Here is a 17125-nt window from a genome sequence, read left to right as displayed (position 1 = left end):
TCTACCTGGCCTTACCTGGCTTGCAGACTAGAAGTGCCCCAATCAAGCCAGAGTTGGTGTCCTTGACGCTGTCCACGCGAGAGGAGTAGGCATAGGTCAAGCATTCTGGGTCAGATACAGTTGGTGCTTGATCTTCTGAGATCTCCCATACATAAGTATGGGTCTGACCAGGCTGCACGGCGTCATCTTCTTTCTCTGGCCAGCTGGTCTGATCATCATAGCGTGCTCCTGAAATAGAGGAGGAACCCCTTGGAGCCTCTGATGCAGCAACACTGTTGAAAGCTATGTAAGTATGGACCCGATCTGGAGAAATGACCACCGGGAGCTCCATGGAAAAGTAAGATACAAATGCTGATCCAGGTTGTTTTTGTTGGGATGTACATCTGAGAGGGGAACCTTTATCATCAAGCAGGGACACCATACACTAGCACTCAAACACAACCAGGAGTTGGAAAGCTGGAAGTAAAAGCTGTGGAGTGACACGTGAAATTTATATCACCAACAGTTATGGATCGAATGGATGGCACCACACTGGAAATGCTGATCAGGGAAGAAGGAACAGCATAGAAATAAATTTCCAAAAAAGGTCCCAACACCTTTCAAGGGGAAATCTCTTCTTCAGGGGACTATGAAAGTAAAAACACATTAACATATGGACATATTACAATGGAAAAGGAATAAACACAGTAAACAAAGCCAAAAATGAGAATATACATGCAAATTAACATTATAACCATGAAACAAAGCACCATTGCACATGTGGCAAATATTTAAAACATAAGATGAGGAAATAAAACAGCTGATCAAAAAGCTAAATAAAACATATAAAAAGTAGACTATTTTATACAGAGAGAGAGATAAATGAAAACTTCTCTCCAGCAGGTATCTTTTTTATGGTGGTTGTTTTTTTGGTGTTTTATGGTTTTTACTGTTTAACGGATTTTAATATTTTAAATGTTATTTTTAGGGAGTTTTATTGTATTTTAACTTTTGTAAACATAGGAACATAGGAAGCTGCCTTATACTGAGTCAGACCATAGGTCCATCTAGCTCAGTATTGTCTACACAGACTGGCAGCGGCTTAGGAACATAGGAAACTGCCATATACTGAGTCAGACCATTGGTCTATCTAGCTCAGTACTGTCTTCACAGACTGGCAGCGGCTTCTCCAAGGTTGCAGGCAGGAATCTCTCTCAGCCCTGTCTTGGAGATGCTGCCAGGGAAGGAACTTGAAACCTTCTGGTCTTCCCAGAGCGGCTTCATCCCCTGAGGGGAATATCTTGCAGTGCTCACACATCAAGTCTCCCATTCAGATGCAACCAGGACAGACCCTGCTTAGCTATGGGGACAAGTCATGCTTGCTACCACAAGACCAGCTCTCCTCTTGGCTTCTCCAAGGTTGCAGCAGGAGTCTCTCTCAGCCCTATCTTGGAGATGCCAGGCTGCAGGTGCTCTTCCCAGAGAGGCTCCATCCCCTGAGGGGAAGATCTTACTCTGCTCACATATGTAGTCTCCCATTCAAATGCAAACCAGGGCAGCAAAAGGGACAGGTCATGCTTGCTACCACAAGAAGGGGCCTTGGGATGCCTTATGAAAGGTGATATAAGAATTGAACAATAAACAAACTGCTCTGCCTGTTGTTTTGTTTCATATTTATAATGTTAATTCACAATTATATTCTCATTTTTTTACTTTTTTTTTAACCATGTTTATACCTTTTTCATTGTAATATGTTCATATGTGCATGTGCTTTTATTTTCATAGGAGTTACACTGCCTGCCAACAGGTTTCCAGGCAAAATACAAAGTGCTGGTTATAACCTATAAAGCCCTAAACAGCTTAGGCCCACGGTATTTAAGAGAGCGTCTTCCTCTGCACGATCCCTATCATCCACTGCATTCGTCAGGGGAGGCCTGTCTGTGGCAACCTTCAAGTCGTTTGGTGGCCACTCAGGGACGGGCCTTCTCAGTTGTCGCTCCGAGACTTTGGAATGCGCTTCCCGCTGGTATAAGACTCTCCCCATCTCTAGTGGTTTTTAAAAGATCCTTGAAGACTCATTTTTTTAACCAGCCCTTTTAGCTTTTGTAATTTTAAATTTTGTAAATTGTTCTCGTTTTAGGCAGCTTTAATTGATTTTAATGGTTTATTTATTTGTATTGTTTTATTATTGTGAACTGCCCCGAGACTTTGGTTTGGGGCAGTATAAAAATCCATTAAATAAATAAATAAATAAATAAATAAATAAATAAATAAATAAATAGCTAGCCAAGCCGGACTGAATGATGCACCAGCAGTGGGCAGCTTAGGCTGAGGTGGCTAAGCAGCAATCAAGAGGTCGCTAGCCATCTACCAGGCCCGACCCTGCTTAACTTCCGAGATCAGATGGGATCAGCTGCTTCCTTCCAGTGTGGTACAGCTGTAGGCCGCCTCTCCCCATCTCCTGGTTCCACTCAGCCTCCTTCCCCACAGCTGAGCTAGCTCCTGTCTCCTCCTCCTGAGGTGACTCTTCCTTCTGAGGAGATCTTTCCAGGATCTGTCTGTGAGCTGCCAGGTGAGCAGTCTGTCATCATTGCTGCTGTGCCTGGGCTCAGTGGTGGTGCTGCCAGGAGTCTGGTGGTGATTCTCAGTGGGGTCTGGCATTTGGGGCTGGGTATGGTCCTCCCAGCCTTAAGAGAGAGGGGTAGGCAGCAGAGGCATCTCTGGTTCCAGAGCAGGAGGCTGGCTGGCCAAGGGTTATTCCTTGTTGGACTGTCCCTTAGAAGACTGTCCAGGGTCCCAGGCAGGGTGGGGTGGGGTCCACAGTGTGTATGCCTCTAAAGCAGGGCTGGACAACTGTGGTTCTTCTGCAGATGTTGGGCTACAACTCCCATCATCCCTGATTAATAGTCACCGTGGCTACAGATGATGGAAGTTGTAGTCCAGAAAAAGCTGGAGGGCCAAAGTTGTGCAGCAAGGAGATGTGGGACGCCTTAATGTGTAACCTGGAAGCAAGCGCTCAACTCACCCTCCGACGTCTTCCAGTAGGACACCCCTATGGCGCTGATGCTGAACGGATGGGAAGCCAGGTTCTTAAAGGTGACGACCACCTTGTCATAGACTTCTGCTCGGATGGTGGGACCCAAAAGGCCTGGGGAGGGGAAACAAAGATACACGGTGGGAACTGCATTTTATTGTTGCACACGTGCTTCCATTTCCCTGAGTGACAAGAGGGCCATGGGGCAGTACAACTTCAGTTTGGGTTCCACTGTATAAGAGAACACTGGTGCCTTGGCAATATGTGCTTGTCTTTCAGCTGTGATTCCAGTCTTCTGAGTTGTTAGCTCTCCCTCCCTGTTTTGTCTCATCTGCAAATCTGATGAGGATCCCTTCTACCCCTTTATCTAAGTCACTGATTTAAAAAGACGAAAGAGCACAAGGCCCAGCACAGGGTGGCCTAGGGCAGGGATTCTCAAACCTGGGTCCCCAGGAGTTGTTGGACTCCAAATCCTATCTTCCTCAGCCACAATGGCTGGATGCTAGGGATGATGGTAGTCTAACACTACCAGGGGATCCAAGTTTAAGGACCCCTTGTCTACTGCAGTGCCTCAGGTGAGTTGCAAAATGCTGCCATGCAGGGGCGCACTTAGGTAATTTTGAAGCCCAGACCTAAAGGGCTTTGGAGCCCACCCACCCCGCTTGAGGGCATGTGCAGAGAGCCACTAAATGGGACAGAAATGGCCTGACCTGTCATTTTGGAAGCAGGCAAGCTCAGGGAAGGAGCTCTTGCTGCCACCGCCGCCGCCTCCCCCACCTTGGTCTCTCCTCGAGTGGCTGCCCTGTCACCGCCTCACAGTAGCAGATAGTTAAAGGTTTTTTAAAAAAGATGTAACTGGTGCAGCAGGCACGGGGTAGCTGTGGGGCAGAAGCAGGGTTCTGGGGAGGCCCCCCAGAACATTTGGATGCCCCCCTGGAGACAGAAGGCCATGGGTCTAATCCCCAAGGTCCATGGCTAAATCCACCTCTGCTGCCATGCCCCATGTCCCCATGTCTCTGGTGTGGGCCAGCCCCCTTTTCAAACCAACCCTTGCAAGCTTTAGGAGTGCATGGTGTTACAGACCAGGCCTGATTTATATACTAAATATGCTCATTAGCTAGTATACAAATTTAGGTCTGGCTCATAAGTTCTTTTATATGGTGACCATGTGTGATCTGGGCGCATGGAAGAAAGGAGATCAAACCATTCCTCAAAGATTCAATGGGCTTTATTGAGCATAAAAGACTAACAACGTAATCTAGCAAAGCAGAAAGCAGAACACTCTATCAATATCAGCAACAGTATTTCCTAGCCAGCACCAATATTCAACCCGTGTGCCTAACTAACATATGTGTGTGCAATTAAATCTTCCTAGAGCCTAATACAATTCAGATACAGACAGAAAAGAAGGGGGGGAGGAAGGCTGAGGGCTGGCATGGTTTGGGGAGATTAGTAGAGGAAAAGGGGGGGGGAGGAGAAGGGAGCAGGAAAAGGGGAAGGGATGGGGAGATTCCAGGCTTGTAGGAGCAGCATATTTACCCAGGACCAGAGACTTCTCGTCAGCTGAAGGAGTGAGGCGCTTGGCTGGAGACAGGAGTTGTTGCAGTTGCTTCAGATCATGGCTGAGAGCCGGAGCACCATGGCTGGGGAGTCTTGACTTCTCACTGTGCAGTAGAAGTCACAGACAGCCTCTGTTCATGGGCAGAGTTCCTGCTTGTTGCCTCACGGTTTAGCAGCAAACTCTGGGAAGGCATGGGAGCAGATTGCCCGTAGGCACAGAACTGCTGACTCTCTGTCTATTGGCCTCACTTTTTAATAGTGTATTTTTCTTTGATCTTTGAATAGAATCTATTCAATTCTCATCTTTTCCTGGGTCCCCCCAAAATGTGACAACTCGCTGCTACTTTCTGGACAATGTCTTTTTTAATTATTCAGGATATTGGCCAGTTCAGAGAGATCTCAACCCCATCTTCTGTAAACTGTGTGCTCAGAAGGGAGGGGGGACATTGCCCACAGCAAATCTGCATCTAAGATGCTGCAAATTACATCTTGCCAGTCTGACCCCCAAAAGGTGTTAAAAGTCAAGAATTAGTGAGAAAATTAGTTGTGAGACAGCAATTACATTATTTCTTGTGTGTAATAACTATCTAGTGTGTAATTATAACAAGAGAATGTTTAAGGTAACATGAAAAGGTGTGTGAGACGTTCAATACGTTTGTAGCATCAGTGAGGTAAGATTTAAAGTCTACAGGCGGATCTCTGTTGAATCTCTATAGAGAGCAATTGAGATATCCCCCTTGGGCATAGCAGAGCCATCATTGACAACGATTCACATAGGTTTCTTGCAACAGAAGAGCAGTCTGAGTCACATTTTTAGCATATGAGTAGCATTCAGCATTCAGGCCTGGCTTTTGTGTTTTCTTGAGCACCTATTTTTACAATACAATGCTAGATTGTCTCCTGCTCCAGAGAGCAGTTGACCTGGGTGCCAGTTCACCTCGAGTCCAGGTATCATTTCATTTCTTAATATAACATGAAATCAGACAGGCCTATATTCTATATATGTATTAATATTTTGGGGTGCTCATAACAATGGGGGGGCAAGGCAGGGGGGGTGTTGCTGGCAGCCTCCTCTTCTCTTCTCATGCTTCTTGTTGTAGAATCCAGAGGAAGGAGTTGTGGTATGCAAGGACAAGACAGTGGTGTTGAATCAGGTATATTAACGGTTTAATGAGATGGAAATTATTTCCAGAGAAGCACGTGCAGTCTGCCTTCAGTGCTCTTGCTGCTGGCTGTTGGTTAGCCCCACCTCTACTCTAGGACTGCAATGCAGTCCTTTTAATTTTAGCACATCATGAATAATAATAATAATAATAATAATAATAATAATAATAATAATAATAATTCAATTTCTATACCGCCCTTCCAAAAATGGCTCAGGGCATTTTTCAAAGAGAAATAAAGCAAATAAGATGGCTCCCTGTCCCCAAAGGGCTCACATTCTAAAAAGAAACATAAGACACACACCAGCAACAGTCACTGGAAGTACTGTCCTGGGGGTGGATAGGGCCAGTTACTCTCCCCCTGCTAAATAATTGTAATGATTTAATTTAATTATTTAATTATCACAGATTAATTATTTAATTTAATTATTTAATTATTTTAAATGTAAACCGCCCTGAGCCATTTTGGAAGGGCGGTATAAAAATCAAACAAATAAAATAATTAATAAATATAAATAAATAAATAAATAAATAAATAAATAAATAAATAAATAAAGAGAATCGCCATGGTAAAAGGTGCCTCTTTGCCCAGTTAGCAGGGGTATGAAAAAGATCCAAACAAACATTTGAGCAGATGGACATGTAGGCCCTTGGGGAGAAACATCCCAAAATAAAGGTGAAGTGTAGGGAAGAGGTGACAATCAATTTTCAGTCTGGAATCAACCTCCCTACCCAGGACTTGTTCCTCTTTGCCATCTGTACACAGCTTAAATTGCTCAATTCCCTATGTACATGCTTTGAAACTCAAAAGGAAAAATCCTTCTTACCCATCCAGGCAGGTTTGGGTTTCGTTTGCGTGAAGGTTGCATCTGTGTATTCTAGATATAGAGCCTTCTTGTACTGAGTAGTTGTGGTGGAGGATGGTGTCCTGAGAAATTCAAGAGACATCATTAAAAGTAATAGACAGAGACCAACAGCAGCATTGCAACTACATGATATGGAGGAACATTGCATTAGATGTTCCCCACCTGCAACAGAGTCCAGGCAAAAAGTTTCCCATCTACAAAGGTTACATCTCCTTAGACTGAGTCAGACCCTTGGTCCAGATAGCTCAGTATTAGCTGCATCGACTGGCAGCGACTCTCCAAGGTTTCAGACAGGAGTTCTCAGCCCCACCTGGTGCTTTTCTGCACAGGGCTTTTAAAGAGACTTTGCATGCTGAGGGTTGGGGTGCATTCATATGAGGACAGGATTTCGCCCAAATTCAGTATGGAGACATCAAGGTGCCATTCATATCGCAAGTGGAATTACTCAGGTTTTATCTTTACAACTGGAGCTTAATGCATCCAAAAATAGTTGTACTTTATAAAATGATTTCCTGGGATACTCTGTCATTCTGCTGAGTATGATTCTGATGTGTGGAGAGACCCCACAATTAAAGTGGATCAAGATGAGATGCAGGTGTGTCTTTGCCGAGTGTCTGCTAACATGATAGCATTCTGAGCAGCCTGGTTCCCTGTGTCCTGGAGTCAACTTCTGCTCATTCATTTCTATTTCTTTAATTTTTATATTCTTCCTTCCTAAAAAGTCTGACTAATTCTTTTTCAAAATTAATTTGCGATTGAGCCTCTGATGTTGCACCCTGCCAGCAGCCAATTGGTTTAGCGCTACGAAGACGGAGCTCGCCACATACATTTTATATAGATAGATTTTAGATAGGGAGGGTGTTTCACTTCTTTTCTTCCCCATCGACCTTGTGGAAGCCTACCATCGGCCACCAGATGGCAGCCTTGCACAAGAACAATGAGGGAAAATTTTAAAAAACGCACAAAAATGAAACACCCTCCCTCCCTGTCAAAAGATTTATTAAAAATCAATCAAGTGACAGATTGGCTTCAAATTTAATACACAGAGTTAGGGGTATGCAAGCCGGACCTGATTCGAGCCAATGGCTTCAGGCTCAGCCAAACTGGCTCCAATCCAGTTCAGCCATTGAACCAGGCTCAGCCAGTTTGCAGGCCAGCTTGGGTATACTTGTAAAGGGGAATCCTTGGGGATGCTTGAGAATCCTTGAAATAAGGGGGGCATCATCCCTAAGGTAGCAAGGTGGCGGGTGTGAAGAGGGGTAGTGAAAAAAGTGGCCTCCATCCCTTTAGAGGAGGCCACGGTGGAGACGACAAAGAAGCGGCCGGGGTGGCCAGAGTGGGGCAGCAGCGGCTCCTCCAAGCCCCTCCCAGGCCTCCCAAATGACAACCTGGGCCTCTGCACATGCACAGAGGTCACACCTCTGCGTGTGCACAGCAGCAGCCCGAACCAGAACGCAGTCAGTTCGAGCAAAAAGAGCAGGAGATTTCTCAGTTTAGAGAATATTCCCTTGAGACAGTCACAAGCTTTTCTGCTTCTGAGGGGGAAAGAAAGGTGCCACCAGCTTGGATGGCTTTAAAAGCAGCTTAGGCAAATTTATGGAGGACAGGTCTATCAATGGCTACTAGTCTGGTGGATATAGGCTACCTCCAACCTCAGAGGCAAGATGCCTCTCAATACCAGTTGCAGGGGAGCAACAGCAGGAAACAGAACATGCCTTAGCTCTTGCCTGTGGGCTTCCCAGAGGTATTTGGTGGGCCACTGTGTGAAACAGGATGCTGGACCAGATAGGCCTTGAGCCTGATCCAGCAGGGCTGTTCTTAGGTTCTTATGTGTCTAAAACGTTCACCATGCTCAGGTACAGGTAACACACCCATCCCAAGGATATACCGCAACATTTTGTTGAGGGTCCATAGTGTTTTCTTTATTGATGAAACAGGACCAGCATCTTTATTGGGAGAAACTTAGGAAGAGAACCAAATGACTTTTACTGACTATAAAACAGAACAAAAACCTGTTATTGCTGGTATCTGAGATATTTTGGAGACTACAGAGGACAAAACATATTGATCTTCTGGAGACTGACTTGGCTCCAGTGATGTTTCTTTAGCATGACTCAGGCTGGCCAAGGAAATCCGGGATTTGCTTGCAACTGGAAAACAAGTGAGTGAAGTGTGGATATTGAATGTCATTTCAAGTGGACAAATCAGCACTGAAAGTAGCATTAACCTAGCCTTAAACATCAGCAATAAGCCAGGGAAACTGATTATTTCAGGAATGTAGGTTTTCTTGTTCTAGCTGGCCACTTTTCTTCTCAGCAGTGCCACAAGACACAAGGGAAGGCGATATTAGCTTCCAGCGCATTTTGGCAGATCCTGAAACTTTTGGCGAAATTTTCTGCCTGCTGGGGTTAAAGGGAGCATCTCACCCAAAGAGCCTAGGTCCAGAGATAACAGTCCAGATGCCTGGAACATTCACAGTCCTTACGGCGTCTGTGCTCAGAAATTTATAGCATGAAGCCAAAGAAAACAGGCCTTGCTATTGTGTTCAAGTTTCCATGTCTAACCCGCCTTGGCTAGGAAGCAGCATTGTGACCTTCAAGATAATGGCTCATTTCTCCCCCCACTCCCCCCCCCACCAGCTAATGTCACGTACGAGAAGGTATTTGGGCAGCACTAGATTAATGGCATAGGAAGGGTTTGTACTCTAAAAAAATAAAAATAAAATCTGTCCGCCAACTGGGGGGTGGGGGCGGCAAGAAGCATATTTTAAAGCAGTGGCTATCTCTTGGGGAGTCACCTGCTAACTGAGTAAAGACATCAATATAGCCGCACCTTTTTAAAGTGGTGATTCTCTTTATTTAGCAAGGGGAGAGCAACTGGCCCTATCCATCCCCAGCACAGCATCCCTCCAGTGGCTGTTGCTGATGTCTTATGTTTCTTTTCTTCTTTTTTTTAGATTGTGAGCCCTTTGGGGACAGAGAGCCATTTTATTTATTTATATCTCTGTAAAGCACTTTGGGAATTTTGTTGAAAAGCGATATAAAAATATTTGTTGTATTCCTGTTCTTGGGGAGGAGAGCTGGTCTAGCAGTAATGAGCTTGAATTGTCCCCTTTGCTAAGCAGGATCCACCTTGGTTTGCATTTGGATGGTGGGTGACTACATCTGAACACTGTAAGATATTCCCCTTAGGGAATGGGACCATAGATCAGTGGTAGAGTATCTGTTTTTATTCAGTTTATAGAATACCATATATGGTAAATTAGAATCATAGTAAATTTGAATCTGAGAAAGGTCTTCTGCTTCTTTTGGAATTATCGATCTGATTTTTTTTTTAATAATTTGTCTGATTATTGAGTGTTAAAAATCTGTTGAGAACAATAACAGTTAAAATATGTTTATTATATTCAGAATTTCTTCTAAAAATAGCCCAAAAAATATTTAAACCTTTCCATGAGCATATTCCAGTGTAAAATGTAGTACATTCAGCTAATTCCAGTGGCAGAACTATGGATGCAAAATTTGGTATCTGTTAAGATGGGAAGTATGACTTTAGTTCACAAAAATAAACAAACATACTAATAAGCAAATTCTTCAAAATATATAATACATTATGAAAATGATCATGATAATCCAGATTCTGAGCCAGAAATAACAAAATTCTGAAACCTGTATAAATTATTATGCAGGGCTGCAACCTTTAATAAATTGATCTTTCATATGATAGCAAGGATCACTTCCTGAGCCACACACCCTCCACTATTACACAGTGGGCAGCATCTTGACTAGTCATCCAGTTAGTCCCCAAATAGTCCCCAAATAGCAAAGCAAAACCAGTTTGGTGAGAAAGCAGCAAAAGAAGAGGTCTTGAGACAGTTCTTTAGTACTGAAGAACTACAAGGATTTATTTAAAGAAAAAGTTATAAACAGATGTGAAAAAGCCTGCAGCTTAATTTCAGCTGTAGCTCGTGGCTGAAGAGAGAGACCAAAACAAACAGCCATCTCTGGAGAGACAAAATAGAGACTAATACTGAAAGAACAAAGAAGAGTCCAGCACTTTTATCCATAACTCTAACACACACGCCCAAGTGGTCACTATGAGATATTGCAGCTGAGAGCTGATGCTGCCAGGGTCCTAGCTCCAACAAAATCCAGGTTATATCTGTATTAATCCAAAAGGAAGAGGACTCACAACTCCCTGATTCTAACATCAAAGAACTTTTTAAAAACCTAGGCTTGGATGCAGATATATAGGGTAATGAACATCCTGAAATACTATTAAAATGTATACATGATGATGGTGATGCAGCCATCATATATGACACATCTGTGTACCAGCACTCACATAATATCTCATTTCATTCCAGGTGCATCCCTCAGTGTTCCTAGCCTCCTGCTTCTTAACCTTTCAAAAGACCATAGGAGTCCTGCCTTAGCAAAGGCCAGGAGTCCCCAACCTTGGGTCCCCAGATATTGTTGGACTACAAATCCCATCGTTTCCAGCCACAATGGCATTTGACACAGTTAGAGCATCTGCAACTTGATTCAAAATTGCAACCCTTTGGCAAAGTCTGTGGAATAGAACTAGGACGGGACAGGCCCAGATAGTCCTTCATGAGGCAAGGTGGACAGAATATGGAGGTAGGGGTGTGCAGAACAGGTTTGAATCGAACCGGGTTCTATTTGAACCAGCCCAGTTTGACCGGTTTGGCTGAACTTGAACTAAACTAGCCTAAAAAAAAAAGGCAGCCAGTCCGAGTTCAAACTGAACCAGGCTCAGTCCATTATGGACTGGTTTGATCTGGTTCGATGGTTCAAAGGGCTAAGCTTGATGGTTTAAGTGGCTATTACAAGCAAAGCGGGATCCTGCCTTTAAAATGCTTCTAAGGGCAGCTGGGGGGGGGGGGCAGCAAGAGGGCACCTTACCATCACTGGTGGCATTTGCAACTCCTCTAAATTCCAGCGACTCTGCCCCCAGCAGTACAGCCTGCATGGTGGTGGTGTGATTCTGACCTTCACTAGTTGGTTTGACTGAACCGGTTCACGAACCAGCAGTTTGGTTCAAATTTGTTTCAAATTCAAACCAAACCACAAAAACCAGTTCCATGTACACCCCTATTTGGAGGGCAGGACATGGTACCAAACCCCCTCCCCTTGCAGAGGCGGCTTGTTCCTTAGGGCAGATTGGGGGGCGTCCCCCCAAAAAACCCAGCCCCCACCAGTTTTAACTAACTTTGTGGTTGTGCTGCCCTCCTGCCTTTCCATGCAGCTTGCCTAGCCAAGCTGCAATATTTACGAGGGTAAATTTACGAGGGTAGCAAGCTCCATTGAATGAGCTGAGTACCTGCCAATCATAATTTACTTATTAATGAGATGGCAGCCAATGGTAAGGCTTGGGTTTGTTTTCAAAAGGTAGGCTGGGATTAAAACAACCTAGAGGACATTCTGAAGGCATCATGCTGATTGACAGCTCTAACAGCCAATCAGAGTGGCCAGGGGAAAGTCTTTGTCCTCATTTCCAAAGGAAGAAGGCAGCAGCCACTCACTCTCACATGGCTGGGCAGTAGACTCTGAACTTTTGCCCTTTCTACTCTGTGATGCTATGTTTGCTGTAGCCTGCAAAAGCAATCACTTTCTCTTAATCAATAAACACTTTTTCTTACTTAAAAAAAATAAGCAAGGGTCTGTTTGCCTGCCTTATCTTCTTTCTCTTGGCTTCTGGCTGAGGGGTCTTTGTTGTCTTGTGGGGCAGGCAGAGTGAGAAGGGGCTAGGAGGGGCTGCTTGGTGCCTGGCAGAGCACTTTTCCTTTACCAGGTTCATCTGCCAGATTTGTGGTCTGGTGGGAGGAGAGTTGGTCTCATGATGGCAAGTATGAATTGTCCCTTTTGCTAAGCAGGGTTCATCTCCCTGGTTTGCAGCTAAATGGGAGACTATATGTGGGCACTGTAAGATATTCCCCTTAGGAAAAAGCATCTGAGGTTCCCGGCCCCGAGTGTGGTGGCTCAGGTTCTTTGAACTTGTTCGTGCTATGGTGGCTCTACCCCTGGTAGGCAATACTGTACTGAGCTGGAGGAACCAAGGGTCTGACTCAGTATAAATCAGCTTTTTATGTTGTGTAGCAGTACAGTCAACGAGGTGGTTGACTCACTGGTGACATGAAAGATCTGGGATGGAACAAGTGGGAAGAGGAAAAAGGCGAGGGGGAATTGTAGTGATGAGGTAATAGGAATCAGTAGGAAGGGGTTGTCGGGGTGCAGTGGTATTTTGTGGAATAAAGGTCAATAGAGAGGGAGAAGCTGATGGTTTCTTTAAACTTAAAGGTGAAACTATGAGTGGACTTTGAATTCATCACTAGGGAAGAGCTCCCTGGGAGGTTCTACCTATCAGGGCGGAGCCACCATTGCACGAACGAGTTCGAAGAACCCGGGCCACCACCCCTCAGGGTCCACGTGTCGTGCCCCAGCCACAACCCTGTGTCTGACGTCAGACGCAGGGGCGGGAAGAGCGGGCTTAGCCCACTCTCCCCACAGACGAGCAGGGCGGCAGCCCTGGGTGGCCGGATCGGCCTCCCACATGACTGCTGGCTCCATTACGGAGCCGGCAGGGGCTTGGGGGATTGGGGGCTACGTGGCCCCCAGAAGCTCCAGCATGCCCTGCACGAGCGCGCAGGGCATGCTGGAGAGACCCCCAAGCCGGGAGGTTGCTTTTCAGCCTCCTGGTCAGGGGTCTCCTTGTGAATAGTCACAGCACGGAGCTGCACCGCAGCAACACACAAGCAGAAAAACTGGGTTTATGGAGCACTCACCCCGCAAACCTGGTTTAACTGCCGGGCTACATAAGTGGGTGACCTGCTTAAGAACTAAGGGGAGGGAAAGGAGAACAGAATGTATTAGGATCTATTTCTCTCTGTGCATCAGCTTTTTACCACTTTACGTAAGAGTTTAACGCACACTGAGTCACTCTCACTATTCCCTCTAAGGCATGTATGCATGCTCACAAGCTTTTTGATGTCATCCACTCAGTTAATTTTAGATCCCGCTCAGGCCGAATCAAGAAGGTCCCACTCCGAATGCTCTTGCACACACACTGCCTTGATATTGGCAGTGAGGCTGCAGTGGAACTGGTGGCTCCTGCAACTGGGTGGGGCGCCAGGCAGGGCAGGTAGTGTGCGGAGCCAGCATGAACAGAGCAGGGGCAGAGCCAATTTACCCTTGCCCAGCACCACCACATAATACCAGCATGAAATTGTAAAACATTAAATGTGCCTGCTGTGCTTGTTTTATCCCTCCTGCCATCCAAATGGAAACCAAGGAGGATCCTGCCTAGAAAAGGGGACTAGAAGCAGCTTGACTAGAGTGCAAGAGGCTGTTAGTTCAAATCCACCTCCCAAATATAGGGAGGTGCTGAAAGGCATCATCTCATACTGTGCAGGAGGAGGCACTGGTAAACCACTCCTGTATTCTACCAAGAAAATCACATGGAATGTGATTGCTAGGAGTTGACACCAACTCGACGGCACAATACCAACCATACCAACCACAAGTCCAGTTCTCCTCCCCTAACAACAAACAGAGCCATTTGCCCCACACACCCCCAAAAAACCACACTACATCAATGGACAACTGAGGGGCAAATGGCTCTGCTTCTAGTCCCCTTTTCTAGGCAGGATCCTCCTTGGTTTCCATTTGGATGGCAGGAGGGATAAAACAAGCAAAGCAGGCACATTTAATGTTTTACAATTTCATGCTGGTATTATGTGGTGGTGCTGGGCAAGGGTAAATTGGCTCTGCCCCTGCTCTGTTCATGCTGGCTCTGCACACTACCTGCCCTGCCTGGCGCCCACCCAGTTGCAGGAGCCACCAGCTTCCAGTGCTCCCTTGGGTTTTCAAAAACTGGCAGATAGCTGCAGAAATTGTTTGTTTGTTTGTTTGTTTGTTTGTTTGTTTGTTTGTTTGTTTGTTTGTCATCTGTTCTTTAAGAATGGAAAGATCTCATTCAGTCTTCCTCTGGGTAAGAAGTAAGGTATCCCTTAAAACTCTAACATTTATAAAGTATATTGACATCATAAATTAGACAACTTATGGCAAAATTCATTATTGTTAGAGCCTTATTGCTTTCCTCGGTCTATTCTTTTATGTGTATATTAACCGGTGGGTACCGTTGACAGTGGATTACAAAGCAAAATGCTTGTGAATACTCAGTTTTTTGTTCCTATATATCCGATGTAACTTGATACTGCCTTAAATTCCTTTTTTAAAATGTTTTTTTTTCTTTTGAAAATAAAAAAGGTTAAAAAAATTAGAATATTTTTAAACCTGCCTTTTGACAAAATGTCCCCAAAGCAGGGTACAACAATATAGTCACTAAAAGAACAATAAAAAACATCAATAAGAAAGCAAACAAACACCAAAAGACAATCAAATAATGTCAAGCCATGTAACTGAAGCTGAAGCTGGCATAATTAGCAGTGGGAAATGACTGAATTTAAAAGGTTGTCAAGGCTTAAAGACAGGGACAGCCCTTCCATGGGGCAAAGTGAGACATTTGCCTCTGACGGCAGATTAGTGAGGCACCAGGAGGATGGCAAGATGCCCTTACAGTCACCATCACTGGCACAAGAAGCACAAAGAGGGACGAGGGGGCTTCTGGCAACCTTCTCTCCTCCTTGCCCCCATGTCCTTTCAACGATTCAAAGGGCTGGTTCTGAGGGAGGACTATCCTTCACTAGGGGCATGGGGCAAGACAGCATCTTGAGCTTTGCCTCAGGCGCCATAATACCTTGGGACCAGTGTTCCCTGTAACAGGGATTCCCAGATGTTGTTAACTACAGCTCCCATCATACCCTGTTACAGGGAACACTGCTTGGGACACCCCTGGAGTCATTGGCTGGAGACAGGAGCTTTACCTGTCGGACTAGAGGTACATTCAGGATGGAGGAGAGCTGGTCTTGTGGTAGCAAGCGTGACTTGTCCCCTTAGCTGAGCAGGGTCTGCCCTGGTTGCATATGAAAGGGACACTACATGTGTGAGCACTGTAAGATATTCCCCTTAGGGGATATGGCCGCTCTGGGAAGAGCACCTGCTTGCTTGCATACAGATGGTTCCAAGTTCCCCACCCTGGCATCTCCAAGACAGGGCTGAGAGATATTCCTGCCTGCAACCTTGGAGAAGCCACTGCCAGTCTGTGTAGACAATAGTGAGCTAGATGGTCCAAGGGTCTGACTTGGTATATGGTCGCTTCCTATGTCCCTATAAATCTGTGGCAGAATCTGACAGTCAGGAATGGGTCCCAATGGGTCGGAGGAGGAAGTCCAGGCCAGTACAATACCCCAAGACAGTTGACAACCTTAGACCCAACCCCCAGCCCACAAACACATGCACCCCCCACACTAAACCAGGGCAGCCTCCAGGAACAACAAATCACTAAGAACGTACCCCTTCTGACGGCTGGGCATATAGTCCCACTCGGTGTCCACAGCTCCAATGTAGTATTTTCTGGTAATGCCCATGGTCTTCTCAAAAAGGCACCACAGCACCAAACCACACAAAGGCAGTCTCCACATGGTCCCCAAGGAAAGGCAGTTGGATTCAGGAGAAACCCAGGAGGAGAGGAAGAGATTCCATGGTCTATTCTGCAGCCTCCATGCTCCAAGTGAAGTGGAGACGGGCTGAGTCACTGTGACAGGTCTGGGTAAAGCCTTGGCTAGTGTTCAGTCTGCCCCCAGACAGGGAATCATGGCCACACTCTCGGTGAGGGGGGATATGAGTGAGCAATTGGGTGGAGAGCAACAGGATGGAGAGAGGAAAAGCAGAAGGAAGAGGCCAAGCAAAGTGTTAACCTCTTCTTCACTGCAAAGCTTCGACATTAGCCTGAGGAGCAGAACTTGAGGGTTAGCTTGATGGATCCGGTCAAATGCCATCTGGTCCGGCATTTCCAACAGTAGTCAGACAGATCCCTGTGGAAGTTCATTAGCAGGACAGGATAGCAAGAGCCATCTTTCTTATTTTCCCACAGCATTTCAGATTCAGAGGTAGACTGTCTCTGCACAGGGAGGCTTCATGAGTCATAGCCATCGACAGATCTACCCTTCACAATCCTTGTAACCTTCTAAAATGCGAATGAAACATATTGATGTGTTTCCCTATGCTGGTGTGTTCTGAGACACCACAGAATCTATGAGTGAGGTGAGCAGTGAGGAAACATGCTCCATACTCCTCTTCAGATATTTTTTAAAGGAAGATTCAGAATTGCACCATCAGATGTGAGTGTAATTTGCACGAGAAACATATACTGCTGTAGCACAACACTAGTGCACTTTCCTTGTCTGTGCACACATAGCTTGCAATCAAGGGTCACATTACATGACATTTAGAAGCCTACCCAGAGTGGGAGAAAATCCTCAGAACCGGGAATTTGACAGCACTCTTGCAGAAGAGGGTGCTATTTATCGGGGAAGACTCTGTGTGGAATAGCACTGGCATCTGCAGGAAGCATCATTGGCAGGGGGAGGAGAAATGGGTCTG

The 17125-nt window shown here is 45.6% G+C and overlaps 1 protein-coding gene across 1 annotated transcript in view; it reads right to left on the bottom strand.

Moving 5' to 3' along the window:
• Positions 1-16346, bottom strand: part of F8 (coagulation factor VIII) — a 62650-nt gene extending 46304 nt beyond the window's left edge. Inside the window, exons 1-4 of the mRNA XM_053273997.1 lie at positions 16037-16346; positions 6564-6664; positions 3005-3127; positions 16-228 (exon numbers count right to left, since the gene is read on the bottom strand). Coding sequence (XP_053129972.1) covers positions 16-228; positions 3005-3127; positions 6564-6664; positions 16037-16164 — 565 coding nt within the window. The 5' untranslated portion in view covers positions 16165-16346. The remainder of the gene's footprint in view (positions 1-15; positions 229-3004; positions 3128-6563; positions 6665-16036) is intronic.
• Between the last annotated feature and the right edge of the window lie 779 nt (positions 16347-17125).

This window comes from Hemicordylus capensis, chromosome 11 (assembly GCF_027244095.1).
Source record: "Hemicordylus capensis ecotype Gifberg chromosome 11, rHemCap1.1.pri, whole genome shotgun sequence".
NCBI classification, from domain to species: Eukaryota; Metazoa; Chordata; class Lepidosauria; order Squamata; family Cordylidae; genus Hemicordylus; species Hemicordylus capensis.
This window is presented reverse-complemented; position numbering and strand designations above follow the sequence as displayed.